The sequence below is a fragment of the Ambystoma mexicanum genome, chromosome 6p (assembly GCF_040938575.1).
Source record: "Ambystoma mexicanum isolate Mex_15411 chromosome 6p, UKY_AmexF1_1, whole genome shotgun sequence".
NCBI lineage: Eukaryota > Metazoa > Chordata > Amphibia > Caudata > Ambystomatidae > Ambystoma > Ambystoma mexicanum.
In genome coordinates this window covers 897,213,755-897,230,304 of record NC_090935.1, presented here as the reverse complement: position 1 = coordinate 897,230,304, position 16,550 = coordinate 897,213,755, and the positions used below count along the sequence as shown (strand labels likewise).

The window sequence follows — 16,550 nt, the reverse complement described above, 5'->3', positions numbered from 1 at the left end:
CTCAAGTTTGCTCAGGCGTTGTGAAGTACCCAGGATAAGTAGCTCCGTCTTATCGTCGTTCAGACATAGCTGGTGCTGGGCCATCCAGGCTTGGATGACCAAGTAGACGTCATTGAGGGCCTTGGTGTCAGCAAGATAATCACCAGAAATGGGAATGAGTATCTGGGTGTCGTCCGCATAGTTGGTGTAGGAGACACCCAGATAATCAAGCACATCAAAGAGTGGTTTCGTAAAGATATTGTAAAGAGTAGGTGACACGCAAGAACCCTGAGGAACACCGCAATGAATAGGGGAGGGAGCTGCGGCAGCGGAGGGTGCAAAGACCCTCATAGATCTGTTGCTCAGGAAGGATTTGATCCAGGCCGCTGCGGAGGGAGAGAAGTTGGCAGCAGAGTGGAGGTGCCTGCAAAGGATCTGGTGGTTAACCAAATGAAATGCGGCGGAGAGGTTGAGGAGTAATAGCATTGCTAATTTGCCCTTGTCCTTCAGGACTTCGATGTGGGTTTTTAGGTCTAATAAAGCCGTTTCGGTCCCATGTCTGGGCCGAAATCCGGATTGTCGTAGACCTAACAGATTGTTTGATTCAAGGTAGTTTTGGATCTGCAGGTAAGCTGCCCGGTCCAGTATCTTCAGCAGAAATGGTACTGTAGTAATGGGTCGGAAGTTCGTGGGTATGCTTGGGTCAAGGGACGGTTTTTTTAGTAGCGGGATCACCCAGGCGTCTTTAAGGTTGTCCGGGACAATACCTGTTTCAAAGGATGAGTTAATGAAGGTTGTAATGAATGGGGCTAGGTCATGGGCGGAGTCCTTAATGATGGGAGCTGGGCACGGGTCACCTTGGCAGTTGGATGGTTTCATCCTGAGGATGATGTTTTCTACTTCGGTGACAGTGAGCGGTGCGAAGGTGAAAGGTTTGATGTTGGCAGAGTTGGAGAAGGTGGGCCTAGTAGGGGAGAATGAGCGGTTGTCCCGCCTCAGGCAGTCCTGCTTTTCATTTATTTTAGATTGGAGCGTAGAGATTTTGTTTAGAAGGGCTGCTTGAATGTTAGCACACCATTTGCTGTCTTTCGTGCAAGTGTCTGGCGGGGAGACTGGGGTTTCGAGCTCTTTTAGGACTCTAAAGAGTTCCTTGGAATTAGAGTCGGCTTGCATGATACGATTATTAAGCGATTCTTTTTTAGCAGTGATGATGGCGTCTTTATAAGTGAGGGAGGCGAGAAGGAAGCCGTCTTTATGCTCATCAGAAGGGTGGCTTTTCCAACGGTTTTCCGCGCAGCGTTTGGCTTTGCGGAGGATTCTTAGCTGTGGAGTGAACCATGAGTTGAGATGTGCTCGTGGTTTAGCCTTCCTGGTTTTAATTGGTGCTATGGTGTCAATAGCCGTGAGCATCGTTTGGTTGTAGATGTCTGCTAGGGAGGTGGGATCAGAGCAGGCGTTGGTCGCCGCATTAAGAGAGGGGAGTAACAGTGGGAGGAGTTGTTCTCTTGTTATATTTTTTTTATTGCGGGTGGGGAGGGCTGGGGCTATGGGTGTTAGGGCTCGCGGGGTAGCTTCAATGTTAAATGTTATGATGTGATGGTCAGACCATAAGCAAGGGGAGTTATTGAGGACCTGGATGTTGCAGTTGGAACCGGCTAACCAATCGATGGTCCTGCCTTTGATATGGGTCCGTTCTTGTATGTACAAGGTGAGGCCAAGGTCGGTAAGATCATACTCCAGATCAGTTGCTACAGGATCCTTAGGGTCGCCGCAACCAAGATTGAAGTCACCTAAGATTATTGTTTGGGAGTTGTTTTTTGTTTTGTCAAGAAGAAGAGTGGAAATTTCACTGACAAAGGTGGGTGCCGGCCCTGGTGGCCTGTAGATAAGGTGAAGGGTGGCCGTTTGGTTAGGTGTTAGTAGTAATTTGATTGTCAGCAGTTCAGCTGATTCAAGTTTGGATTCGGATACCACTCTTAGGTCAAGGGAGTTTTTGTGGATGAATGCCACGCCGCCACCTCTAGTATGGGTAGAGGAGCGGTCACATCGTGTGATGCCATAGTCAGGCGGTAAGGCCAAGGATAGAGAAGGGCCAGAGGCGGCATGTAGCCAGGTTTCAGATATGGCAATGAAGTCAAGGTCGGCAGTGGTGATAAGGTCGGCTATGTCAAGAGCGTGTGCTGTGAGAGATCTAGCATTGATGAGGGCACCCTTGAACACAGGCAATTTAACCCCTGTGGTCTTAGTTTTGCAAGTGGCGGTGGGCGAAGGCGGGCTGGGTGGTGTGCGTGGGGCTTGCTTGGTGGTGTTGGTGCGGGAAGGACGAATGCGGAATCTGGTGCCTAGTCTCGTGTTCCTGAGAGTGAGGGGGCAGGGTTGGTTGGGGGTAGGTTTTGTGGCAAAGTGTTTGAGCCAGAGGGCTGGGTCATTAAGGTATTGGTTAATCTGGTTGCAGGGGTGGTGAGCGTCAACGGTAGTTACTGAAGGACTCGTTGAGGGTGTCAAGGTCATGGTGGGTGACGCTAGGTCAAGTGGGTAAGGGCAGGCCAGGTTATTAGCCTCAATGGTAGGAGTGGTTGACTTGGGTGGTTGAGTGAATAGGGCCAGATGTGTGGTAAGGAGGTAGTGCAATAGAAGGCGCACGCTGATGTGCATGATGGTGGTGCTGGCTGCCAGAGTGGGTTCCCTATGAGCTAGTTGACAGGGACAGGAAATGGTCTGTAGGCGACCATGAGGCACAACACAATTGAAATGGTCTGTAAGCGACCTTAAGGCACAACACAATTGAACTAGTCTGTAAGAGACCTTAAGGCACAACACAATTGAAATGGTCTGAAAGAGACCTTAAGGCACAACACAATTGAAATGGTCTGTAAGAGACCTTAAGGCACTACACAATTGAAATGGTCTGTAAGAGACCTAAGGCACAACACAATTGAAATGGTCTGTAAGAGACCTAAGGCACAACACAATTGAAATGGGCGGTACGAGACCTTAAGGCACAATACAGTTATAAGGTGGTCTAGTAGTGACCCAGAGGCACAAAATACTTATGATATGCTATAGTTCGAGAGTTTCAAGGGTGGCCGGAAACACGTTCAGATAATAGTGGCTCAGAGTACATGGCTACAGTAGTATCCCCGGTACTGGCATGCGTGATTATACTCCTTGAAATGACGGTCCACGTAGTAAAAGGGGTACCGAAATAGGCCGACTGAGGAGGAGTCGTAACATTGCAATCTCAGTAATTGGAACAAGGACAGGGGCAAAGTACTTACAGTAGGTTCTCCTTGTATGAATGGAGATATTAGGATACTTGGTTCCGATAGCTTGCCTCGGGCTTTGCGGAAGGCGGTCAGGGAAGTTTAAATTGGGCAGGGGGGGTGGCCACGCCGCGCTCCCATGCGCGTAACAGGCGCAGGAACAGGCCTTCGTGCTGGCCACCGGCGGTTCCGCCTACCGGCGGATGAAAGCAGTTTTACACTGCTTCGAGCGAGGATCAGCCTCGCTTTCGTGCCGGGCGGAGCCCGGCATGCGGGAGTCAGGCACCCTTGAAGACAGGGTCAGGCAGGCCCTTCGATGGTGCCGGCGAGGATGCACTCCGTGTGCGTAGAGTAGATGGGCGGGGGGGCTCCTGCCCTCTACCCTCAGCGAGGAAGGATGGAATGGGGGCACATGCGCAGGAAAAGGCCTTTGTGTGGCCTTCGTGCTGGCCACCAGCGGTTCCGCCTACCGGCGGATGAAAGCAGTTTTACACTGCTTCGAGCGAGGATCAGCCTCGCTTTCGTGCCGCGCGGCGCCCGGCATGCGGGAGTCAGGCACCCTGCTATTGCATTCGCCAGTTTTTTGCTTCCTTTGAATTTCTAAAGAAACATGCTAAATGTTGTCAGTTTGTTGAGATTTTTGCCACGCTATAATGGGATTTGAAAATTGGTAATTGCTCAATTTGGGACATTCTGAATATATACTATGTGATCCGCAATAGGGGCAAGGTTGAAGAGCTTGGCCAAAAGTCTGTAAGCCACAAATCTATAAATATTTTGAAGGACCAAGTTGTCGGTTACATGTTTGTGACATTTTGAGTGTATTCCAGAAGATACTATATAAGACATAATTCCAATTCTATGTGACATAGGTAGAATGCTTCACTGTACAATCTATTTTCATTTGTAAAGGCATGTATTAATGCATTTAGAGAACCGTTACCACACAATTCTTTTTATTTTAGCTATAAGAAAAAGGCACTACGAACTATTGGACATACATTTTTTGAATAAGACAACATGCTACTTCAAAAATTATCTGTTCAAAATTAACAAACAACCATTTAAATAGTTTTATTTTATAAAATCAAAACTATGAGGAGCATAAATATGAACAAACAATAGAATGCAGACATTCAAACCAACTTTTCTGTTAATATAGCTTTCGGCATTTACAACCACAACATGATTCAAATCTGTACAGATTTTGTAAGAGAACATATTACAGTGTAATTACTTTAGCAGCAATATTGCACAATACAACACTGCATAGCGTCAGCTTAGTGAATTCTGTAAAGTGCTTTTTATATAAGAAACAAATTTCGATCATGGAGGGTTGCAAGGAATACAAAGTTCAGATCCCACTGTATTTTTTTGACCCACAACCTTTGCCCAACATATTTAAACTTGGTTAACATGTTGACCTTAAACAAAACAAGAAGAGCAAATAACCACAAATTGCTGCAGACAAATGTGAAAAAGCTTTCCAAGTGATACTTAAAATGAAGCCATCAAATATACAAGTCTGCATGTGTTATGTATCTACATCCCTCCATAAACACATTTAAATAATGCACACACACACGTTCTTATCTACAGAAATAACATGTATGTGTAAATACACGTATGACAAACAGATGAGAATTAACACATCACAATAAATTAGGTTTAGCCAACAAATTTGGGCACAATGTTTCATCATTCAACAGTTTTACATGAACCTGTCACAATGTACTGCTCAGGGAGGGCGTAAGCTGCTTACCCTACTTAAAGGCCAGACATTCCCTGGGCCCAGCTAAGTAGTAAAAGAAATGCGTTTACAGAGTGACTGTTTATATATTATATACCTCAATCATATGTGTTATATTAGTTGGGGCAGTTAACAAAAGGAAAACGTACTACCTAAACCAATTATATCCACAGCAGATATGTAATGTACACAAGTAAAATGCACACAATTCACAAAATGAACTAGAACAGCAACTGCCTCAAATTAATCTGAACCTTAGTGAATCTGTTCAATGAGACTGCATTGGGCTAATTCTAAAGGTTCAGGGAACCTGGAGTCATTTTCACTTCTACTCTCTGTTTTGCATATTACTCAAGGGGATGCAAGGCCTTCCGGGAGCAAGCTTTCCTTTTGTTAATCAGCCCATCACATGCAAACGCTGAACATACAAGGTAAGAATTGCAGAAGCAACATCAGTCACCATTCCTTCACAGTTTCAGAGAAGAGTGAAGAAAAGAAAACATGAATGGATTCCAAAACGACCAAGCTTTTCAACTTGTTCATTTCAAACTGTAGCTATGGAGCACACATATACCAAATGCTTTCCTTCATAGAGCAGACCGTGTTTAATATTAAATCCACCTAGACTTGTGCATAACATTTAAGGAAAGGGACACCTTGCAAGGCTGCGTCTTGCATTTTCTGAATAAAAATAATATTTTGCTATTATTTTTAAACACCTCACAGCCAAATTCTTGGTAAACATGCTCTTAACATATATAAAAATCCATAAATTTAAAACAGAACTATTTGTCTACATTTGCACGCAATTAGAATTTAAAAAAAATATATACATCCATGTTCAGTAAGTTCTGTGTTTACATTAATATCATAAATAATCATTTGAAAATATAAAGTACACTTATTTCAAATATTACGCATGTTGCTTTAACTCATGAAATGGTGTAGTTTTTCCAAGAAAGAAGCATGTCAAAATACTTTCTCTCACAGTCAGGTCCTCAGTAGGTAGTTTTAAGGATAAATTGAACACACCCTAACTGAACCTTGGTGTACGAAAACAGCAGTTAAAGTGAAATCAATGGATAACCATGGTTTATCAAAGCATTGGCGTGGTGTCCTTATTTGAACCAAAACAGAGAGATAATGGCAAAGACAAGAGAGGGTGTAAAGAACGGATAAGAAGATCAATTGCAGTTCTTGAAGATAGTAACTTCTCTCTATGACTTTACACTTTTTATCAAAAAAAGAATTGAAAAAAGATGTACCCATACAGAAGAAAATACAATGTAGTGAGATCATGGCCATCATTGGAACCAGATAGTTGACCATGATAGTGGAATACAATATACAGTTTATCTTAAAAAAAAAACAATCCAAACTGCATGAAGAAGATAAAATGTAATGTATCGGTTTAGAAGTATCAAGGCAACCTGGCTACTGCAAAAATGTATCTTGTAGAGATTTCTATTACATTTCATCTGGATATTCCAAACGCTTCATGGAGATTAATTCTTCAAGCTGAACTTTTCCACCGCCCATCATTGCAAAAGCTGGATACATTACACCCGAGCAATCTACCTTTCGCTCATAAAGGCACTTCATACTTTGTGCATCGTAAAACCCGACTATGCCTTTTTCATAATCAAGACACACGCCTACACGTGATGGCATTGGGAGGAATCGATTTTCACAGTCACTGGAAACAGACGCTTTTGGAATAAATAATTTGTTCATTCCTATGGTAGCAAGAGTAAACGGTTGGGATACGTCATCACAGGCATCTTCACTCCCACTGTCATGGCCGCTGTCTTGATCATACCTAAAAATCAGAATATACAGAGAAACCAAATCAAGATTGCAAGACCAGTATTTGTTTTCATATAACTAAACATGCATTCATTGGTGTTTAGTGAAAAGACATCTCCATTGCTAAACACTAATTTACTGATCTTTTTCAAAAACAAATCGTTTAATCTTACCTAGTAACATTCTCCTAGGATATCATGTTTAGTACAAGTAAAACTAAAACCCACCACTCGATTTGAAAATAATGATGCACACTGATATTTGCAAAATTTCAAGAGCATTTGAACCAATACAATAAAAAAATCATATATGCGTGAACGTGGGTTTCTTTTGGAATGGGTTTGTACTGCTTATAACTAGCAATGATGAACTTTAATAAAAGCTGACGAGAAAATACACCTCAAATGGCAGGAAGCTTCCATGTCTTACAAAATCCCTGACGGCAACATATTGCTGATTTTTCTAGTCACTATTCTGGCACCAAATATTCAGGCATTACAGCCTTGTGATGTACTGGCTATCCTTCTACCACCGTCTCATTTTCCTGGGGTAGTAATAGCTCAGTGGCAACACGCTCATCATGGAAGCAAGACAATGCAGAGCAACACAGGTTTCGAATTCTGGGTCCACGCTTAGAAACCTCTTCGGTATTATGCCTGTTATAAATAACCAATTATACAATTAAATAGAAGTCTTTATTCCTGCACATGCATGCCTTATCCACTAAGGTCATAGGTGTTTTAGGCTGCAGGTAGGTTCATATGCACTCAGGCACATGCCATCGTCAAAGTGTTGGTGGACCAGACATTACAACACTTGCCTGGTAAGAGAGCAGCTATGGAGCTAGGAGTTTAATCCTTCAGACCAATGAAATCATATTACTAATATCTCTCCAACCATTATTAATAGTTGCTGAAAATTATTTTTGGGTAGATCATTGGCCAAGAAAATCTCAAAACACCTCAAGTGTTAAATCAACGCAACAACGAAAATTATTTGTCCAATAGTTCAGCTATTTAAGGATAACAAAATAAGGTTGTCATTACAGTGAAGCGTTATATAAAAATGCTATTTTAGTATAAACACGATAGAGCAGGTACTTGTGCAGATGCACAGATTCAAGCAGGGTATCAGGTCTAGGGGAAACACAGTATAAGGCTGTTGAATCTCATCAGCTAAAACACATACATTTACCGAGGTCAATCGAGTGTAAGCAACCAAAGCTCATAGAAGAACTAGTGAACTTGGGACTGTAATTGCGCAATCTGTTGAATACAAAGATCTTTAGAGTAAATCGTGTAGAATACTCATACATCACTCACTAAATTCCAACAACGATTCTGAGTCTTGCAGTCCTGGACTTATAATAAGCAAGGATTAAGTTACTTACCTGTAATACTTGTTCTCCAGCATTGATATCTTTCATAGATTCACATGCGGTTTGAATACTCCCTATTGTCAGGCTGGGAATCCTCGGTATAGTTAAGCAGTTTAGCTTTACATTTTAAAACTGCTGTACTATTAAGAGTCATTTTTCATTGTATTGCCCCACAACCAATTGACAGGTCTCCATTTGCTCCATCCCTAGAGGCCATCTTCAAACCTTGGCAAGCGCATGTGAACATGGCAATATAAGCCAAGTATAGCCATAAGAGGGGTAGGCAGGAGGGTTGCATGTGAATCTATAAAAAGATATCAATGGTGAGTAACTTAATCCATCTCCAACTTTGGGTCTTTCATAGATTCACATGCTGCTTGAAAAGCAGTACACACACAATGCTACAATGGGATGAGGTAAAGCTCACCTGAAGGAAATTCCTCACCCAAACAGGTTTATTTTATTTGTTCTGTGACGTAGCCCGCAGGCTTCAGGGCGCACATGAACACACAAGAACACAAAAAACAGGACACAAGGTGATGTAGGACCACAGACAGAGTTTCGGGCAGTAGCTGCCTGTACTGGGAAAGACCGGCCATTTCCATTCACGCGCTGAGGCAGGAGAGAAGGCTAGTGTTACTGGAGCGCAGTACTCGACTTGGCTCATATTTAACTAAGCTTTCCTTAAGATAAAAAGGAGCCAAACAGTAAAGGCATGTATGTGCCAAGGTAATCGTTTACAACTGTATAATAGCAGCCACAGACAGCCAATTCAGTTCCTTTCTGGATTCAGAGATGTGGGCTCTGCGAGGGATGTTTCTCACAAAGCAAACTGCCTCGTTCTGCGCAACTTGAAGTTTGCGAATGCTACCTGTACCAGCACCGGCCAAAAAGGCTTTGCAATAATCAATCCTAGGCAGGATAGTGGCTTGGGCCATGTTTCACAGTTTTTAATCATAGACAAAAGGATTAATCTGTCTAAGAAGTCTCAGATGGTACTGTGAATTTTTAACTATGTTAATATGAGTATCCGCACCGAGACAGTATTAGGGAGAATTCGCTCTCTAGGCTGAATTTCCTAACCTAGAGAGTCCCCCAGTAGCTTTGCTGGATTTCTGGAGTTTGTTTTTTTCTCGTGCCAAGAGTGAGACTCTTTCTCCCACTCTTGGACATGATTTATGGTGTTCCTTTGACTGTTAATGTGTTTTATGGGCTAGGGGGTCCTTTACTCCATAGGGTCTCATGTGTTTTTACTATGTGTGTTACACAGCACCCTCCGTGCTGTAACACAGGGGTGTCAGTGACACACCACCATAGAATCCATACCCTGGGACTGACCACTGTCTCCCGGGGCATGTAAAGTCACCATTGGCTTTACTAGTCCCAAATTATTAACAGAAACCAGTACAAACCATCATATTGTGGACGTACTGGTCGGGGCAATTCGATTGCCCCGGGGTCTGTTAGTCGAGGGGGCACGTCTCGGTCCCCCCTGATCGAGTTTTGGCTGGTGGCAGTGGATACTACTTTTTATATTCAACCGCAAATATTTCCCTATGGGATTTTCCCATTGTTCGAGGCTACCAACTTTCATTATTTAATTCTTATAGCCTCGAACATACCGCTGGTTTATTTATTTAATATTAATTTGCCAGTTGGTATTTTTTGCCAGGACTCGATTCTAAAATGGCGTTTGTGTTCTCTTCTGTGACTCCAACCCAAGTCGAGCCCTTTGTTCCACTTTTTGGCGGTCTTCTCCACAGAAGCCTCCAAAAGTGGTGCCACTCTGTCTGGGTACCACAGGGGTTGTGGGAGGGGGTTTAGGCACCCTGCACTGAGTTACCTTGGTAACTCAAGCCGCACTCTTGTGGGATTGGCCCAAGTGGTGAGACGGCCGGCTCACCACTTAGCATGTTTGATTGACAGCTAGGCTGAGTGAATGGGGGTATGCTGCATAAAAGCAGGGCTTTTGGGACTGGAACTTCAGAAGTCGCCACAGGACCTGAGAATCCGACGAGGAAGAAGCTGAGCCGACCTACCACGACAACACCACCGGTGGAGCCCCGCGGAACCGACTCACCACTTCCCGACGACAGAGAAGATCTCCCGGATGGAGAGGCTTCTTCCCCTGACTGGTGGGCACAACCAGTTGACCTTCTTTTCTTCGCACCCCAGAACGGTTTGTGGTCGAACTGCCCATGTCAAGCACCCGGCAGCCGGATAGCCACTTACCACTGAACCGCGAATCAACGGAACGTGCCTTGTACCTGAGAAACTCTGCGGCTGGTTTCTTCCCTGGCAGTGCAATGGACTCCTGTCTTCCTCCCCGACGAGATCCTCTCTTCCACTGGACGAAGCACTGACTTGCATCCGCTGCCAGGAACAACTGCCCCGGCTGGAGTGTCCTCACCACTTTAAGGTACAGTGTCCGCCAGGCCTCCCTTTCTAAAGATTGCTACAAGGTAATAATAACCCCTTAACTTTCTGGACTGGGCTGGCCACCTTGACCCTCTAACTGGTCCCTTTCTTTGATGCAACTCCTTTTTGAACCGTTACAAGACTTTTGTGCACTGCAACCGTGTGACCTTGGACACATTTCGTTTTGATCCTCAAAGCGGATCCGGCCTACTGACTCTGAATTCATGGCGTTACTTTGCCTTCCTCTCTTGTTGTGTTCGTGAGAAAGTGTTGGGATCTGTTTCAATTTATTCTCTGCTTTTCTCTCCCTTTTTAAAACGAATTATTAGAGTGCCATCTACGTTAAGCGCTCACCGCTGTGTGAAAATAAGCGGGGCTTTACTTAAGATTGGTCTAATATTCTTTTAAGGGAGTGTATATCTTTTAGTGACCGTGTTTTTGAATTGCTTGCTATTAGTGCCTGTGTGTTTTTCTAGATGTGGTTTTAAATAAATAATTATATCTCTTTTACACCAAGCCCTGGTCATTGTTAGCTTGTTCTATTGTGTTCTCTTGATCTATTGTGAATACTCTGTATACTGCCTAACTCTTCTTGAGGGAAGTCTGACTGCTCAGCCACAGCTACCAAGTGAATCTGTGTGGTACAGACTGCTACCAAGTGGGTTTACTGCCAAACACATGTAGTCCTAAATCTTTTGAAGTGGTCCCAGAGGGAACTGCACCGGTTTCTGCCTAACAGACAGTCATGAAATAGATTCCAAGTGTCTTTACTTTATTAAAATTAGAAATCAGAATACCTTGGTTCAATTTTTGCTCTAGCCTGAGTTGATCCAAATATCATAAGTTCTGTTTTTGAACTATTTAGACACATCCAGTGCGTGGACATCCAGTGTTTGGTGGACTTATTTATGAAAGTTAGCCTATCTTAATCGATTGCATAATTACTGTTCACGTACAGCAACAACTGGGTGTCGTCAGCATAGTTAAAGTGCACTCCGATTTGTGTAAGCAGGTCACAAATCGGTTTGATATAAATATTGAACTGCGCAGGTGACAAGCATGCATACTGGGGGGCTCTGCAAAATAGCGGTACCAGGTCGGAAGTAGCATCACCTCAGTGTACTGTGGCTCTTCTGTTATTTAAAAAGGAGCAACTTCATTGCATGGTGTCCTCTGAACATTCTCCCATTGTTAGCGTCCAGGATGTGTTCGACCTTTTACATCACGAACGGCGCCGATAGATCCAACAATACAAACAACCCAGTCTTGCCCCTATCTATTATGTCCAACATGTGGGTCTGCAGGTCTAACAAGGCACTCTCAGTGCCATGGTTAGGGCGAAAGATTGTCCCATGGTTAGGGTGAAAGAAAGATTGTCTTAGATGAAGAATGGAGAGGCCCAGATGATCCTGGAACTGCATAGTAGCCATTTTGTCAATCTTCACAAGTAATTGAACATTCATAATCGGTCTTAGGTTTGTAGCCTTACTGGGATTTAGACCCTTAACCTCCTTTATGGAGTGTGGAACAATGTTATGTGCGGGGTGGGGGGAGGAGGGGGGGGGGGGCAAGGGAGTGGGTAACCATAACCTCCTTTATGGAGTCTGGAACAATGTCATGTGCGGGGGCAGCGGGGTAACCATAACCTCCTTTATCGAGTCTGGATCAACGTTATGTGCAAAGATGGCATTCACAAACTGTGTAAGATAGGGGGCGAACATGTTTCTGTTATTGTAACGCTTTTAAAATTGTAATGTGTTTGACTAAAACATGGATTCTGTGTGAAATGCATTCTGGGTGAGCCATGGGAACTGGCAACAGGTTGAAACTTGGAAAACGTCATCACGCAACTGCAGATGGCTTAAAAATGAAAGGCACAGACAGAGAAGGCTTCTTGGAAGGGGTGGACGCACCGTCTTCCGGCCCGGTGTGCTTTGAAGATCTCTCTGCCTTCCTGGTGTGGAGCTTTCCAGTGAAGTCTTGGCGTGATGATGGTGTGCTTTGCAGCTGTGCGAACAGTGAAGTATTTTATCTAAAGTGTTTACTAATCATTCATTTATTTTCTTTATTACATTTATTTTGTTATGTATGCTGTCTGAAAATAAACGGAGATAAAGAGCCATTTTATAATTAACTATGTGTCTGTGTGAATAACGTCTTTCAGCGTCCAAGGTTGTTTTTCATTTAGTGTACTGGGGAGAAAAATAAGAAATGCACTTTTTGAAAAGCCAAACAGTTCCCTAGGATGAATGGTATCACCAGAGCAGGTGGAAGGGTTCATCTTTTAAAGTATCCTTTCCATATCAGCCACAGTGATGGCTTTAAAATAACATTTTGGGTGAATAGGGTTCCCTTAGCTTCCAGTGGTCTGTGCTGTATATCGATGGACAAGTCATTCATGATTTCCGTGCAGGCTTTACTACTTTTGCTTGCAGGGTTCTAATACAGTCTTCCTTAGTCGGGATACAAGATTATGGTTGAAACTTGGGTTTCTCCAATTTTATTAGGACCTCAAAGTTCTTTTTGGTATTGTTTTCGGCATTAATGATTTGCTCATTGAGGAACTTTTTCTTAGCTCTGCAAATCGCCAGCCTGTAAGCTTTTTTTCGTGGACTTTCTATGCTGCTCTATTTGTGTCGGTCTTCGCTTTAAGCCTAATACATTCAGCCTGCCTTTTCTTCTTTTTAAGATCTAATGCGGGTGTAAACCAGCTGTTATCACATAGCCTGTCTCTTACAATTTTAAACTTCATAGGTGCTACGCTATTCACCATTTGGCAAATACATGTTCTTTATGAGGCTGCAAGAATGCACGGAGCATCAGTGTCCGTAGTAGAATCCATAGTAGTATTAATACAGCCAATAAAATAATCGGCTTCAACGTGTTTAAAATTCCTACCAGAGACTCTTTTGGATTTGTTGATTTTGCGAGACGGCTTCTCAGACAGCTGAATCCGGAACAATTAGTGGTCAGACCAAATACATGGTCTGATGTTAATGATATCTATGTTGATGTTACGTGAAGCCACCTAATCCAAAAGGTTTGCGCAGCACTGCCTGGCCGACCCTGGACTCCTCTGTGGAATCCCTAACACAGTAAAACCATGTGAAGGTATGTACAGATTTCCAAGTGGCAGATCTGCAAATACCCAGCAGGGGAACACCAGAGAGGAAAGCGGTCATAGCGCCACTGCCTTGGTGGAATGGTCGCTAGGCCTGCCTGGAAGAGGCCTGTTAGCCAGTTGATGTCAGAAGGAAATGCAGGAAGACAGCCAACAAGCAATGGAGGCTATGTAAACAGCATGGCCCATGTCTGCCGGATCAAAAGCCACAAACATTTGTGAAGATTTGCAAACAATTCTTGTGCGTGAAACTTAGAACTTCAGTGCTTGTACCACGTACAGGGAGTGTGACTAGAGTTCTGCAGGAGAGGATCGAGAGCCAAAAAAAAGTCAGGTAATACCACTGGCTTATTTAGGTGGAATGCAGTCAGAACCTTGGGCATGCAGGTTGGGCTAGTGCGAAGGATTGTCTTGGATTTGTGGAAAGTCGAATAGGGCAGCCTCCATGAGAGAGCCTGGACTTGCCTCACACGGCTTGCAGAGATGATGGCGACCAACAGAGCACTTTTCCCGGTTAAAAACTTAAGTGAGGCCTTGTGTAAAGGCTTGAAAGGAGGTCCCATGAACTTGGAATGGACTACGTTTAACTACCACGCTGTAACAGGCGCTCTGACAGGAGGGAACGAGCACAGCAGCCTTCAAAGGAATTCTTTGATGAGCCTGTGGGAACATAGTGAAGGTGACTCTGGGGAACGTGTGAACTTGGAAATGGCATCCAGGTGAACACTGATGGAAGAGTGAGCCAGACCGGCTTGCGCCAAGGACAACCGGTATGGGAAGACATCGGGATCCTGCACATGGAAGGGGTTGAGGCCCTGCCTCCAACACCAAGTGAAGAAACGCTTCCACTTGCTTTTATAGCAGGAAACTGTGGAAGCAGCCCTGGCTTGCACCAGAATGTCACAATAGTCCTGAGACAACAGCACAGTTACAAACTTTAAGAAAGTCAGAGCCAGGCCGTCAGGTTGATGGAGGTTGGGTCGTGGTGCAACACTGTTCCCTGGTCTCTGGAAAGAAGATTGGCGAGCTGTGGAAGCTGGATGGGAAGTGCCACTGACAGGGTGAGAAGATCCGAGAACCAGTATTGTCTCGTCCAAGCTGGGGCCACTAATATCAGTTTGCACTGATGCTGTCTGAACACGTCGATTTCTTTTGGAACCAGAGGAAATGGAGGGAACGCGTACATGAAAATGCCTTCCCACAGGAACATGAAGGGGTCCAATTGGCTCCCTGCATGGTGCAATCTGTTGGTGAAGGTCACACACTTCTTGTCCGCCTTGGTCGCGAAGAGATTGACATCTGTTGTTCCTCACCTGAGGAAGATGAAATGAAGTTCCCATTCGTAGCAGGAGAACACAACACACAGGTCTCGGTTGTTGATGTGCAATGTTTCTCCTCTTGCAACAGGAGACCCCTGACATGCATGAAGATGGCCTGTGTAGGCTCCCCAGACCTCCAGAGACGTGTCTGTGACCTGGAGGTCGGCAGACAAAGGGTACTCCCTGGGTAAGATTGAAGCAAAGCATTCACCAGCGAAGAGCACAGTGAAAGGGGCGTGTCAGAGACTCCTGTAACTCCCATGCAACGGAGATCTGTTTCCATGGTGCATCAAGGAACTCATTGTGAGGATGCATTCAAAGCCTGCAGTGCTGAATTAAGGGGATCCAGGACGACATAATCCCTAGCAGGCACTCATACATGATGCGGGCTGATGCCGACATCTTCTGCAATAGCAGTAGAGTTTATGTTAGCAGGACCTTCACTCTATCCTCCGAAGGGGTATTGTTGCAGGATCATGTGTCCAGCCGAGCTCCTAAGAATAGAGCGCTGTGAGGGGGTCAAGCAGGACTTGGCAAAGTTGATGGAGAAGCACATGACGTCCACCAATGGATTGTTGACACTGTGTCAATAAGCCAATGGAAAAGAGTCCCCCCCCCCCAACCCGCCAATCATGTATGGGTAGACGTGCACCCCATGACCGACGTAGATGAGAGGACACCAGAGCCAGACACACTGAAAACCCAGTGCTGAGCAGAGGTCGAAGCGCAAGGTCTTGAATTGGAAAAGTTGACCTGCAACGTGGATTCAAAGGTCCTATCGTTGCCGGAAAAAGATTAGTAAATAAAATTACTTGTCTTTTAGGTCTAGGGACGATCGGAGATCCCCTCCTGCAGCTGAGTGAAAATATGCTTGAGGGTGACCATCTTGAAGGTTTATGCCTGCAGCAACTTGTTGAGAGGGAGCAGGTCGAAAATGGGTCTCCAATCCCATAATTTCTTCCATACGAGAAAGTATCACAAGTACACTCCTTGACCTAGTTGATGGGAGAGACTGAACTTCTTGCAGGAGTAAGGGCAAGTGTTTCTCGACATTAGACCAGGGACGAATGGAGGGCAGGAAACCAATTAATTACTGCTGGATGAGTGATGACACCCATTCATCCATGGTGATGGAGCACCAATGTTCGACAAACTGAAAGTCGCCCTCCCACTGGGGTGTAAAAGTGAGGGATCCAATCAGCCTGCTTCGAGGATTGGCCCCTGGTGTCTGAGGAGCCGCCATAATTCCCCCTGTAGGCCTGCAATTTCTGCTTGTAGCTTTCAGATGCACGGTAGTGTGAAGACATCATGAAGCAAGACACAGAAAACAGACTTTAACAGACAGAAGTTAAAAAGAAAATAATTTAATAAATCAAATTTCAGGATGGCAGAGGCCTGACTTGCCCTATGCTAAGGTGGGATTCCCCTACTAAGGAAAGTCTAAGGAAAGTCTGAGTCAAGGAAAAAGTCTAAGGAAACTCTGAGTCAAAGAGTTCAACTGTCTTTCTAAAACGTA

General features: G+C 44.4%; 1 protein-coding gene across 2 annotated transcripts in view; it reads right to left on the bottom strand.

The window, feature by feature from the left end:
* Window positions 1-6,375: 6,375 nt before the first annotated feature.
* Window positions 6,376-16,550, bottom strand: part of TRIM36 (tripartite motif containing 36) — a 1,273,623-nt gene continuing 1,263,448 nt past the window's right edge. For both annotated transcript variants that reach the window (XM_069625519.1, XM_069625520.1), the window contains exon 10: window positions 6,376-6,811. In XM_069625519.1, the coding sequence (XP_069481620.1) occupies window positions 6,460-6,811 (352 nt within the window). In that variant the 3' untranslated portion in view covers window positions 6,376-6,459. The remainder of the gene's footprint in view (window positions 6,812-16,550) is intronic.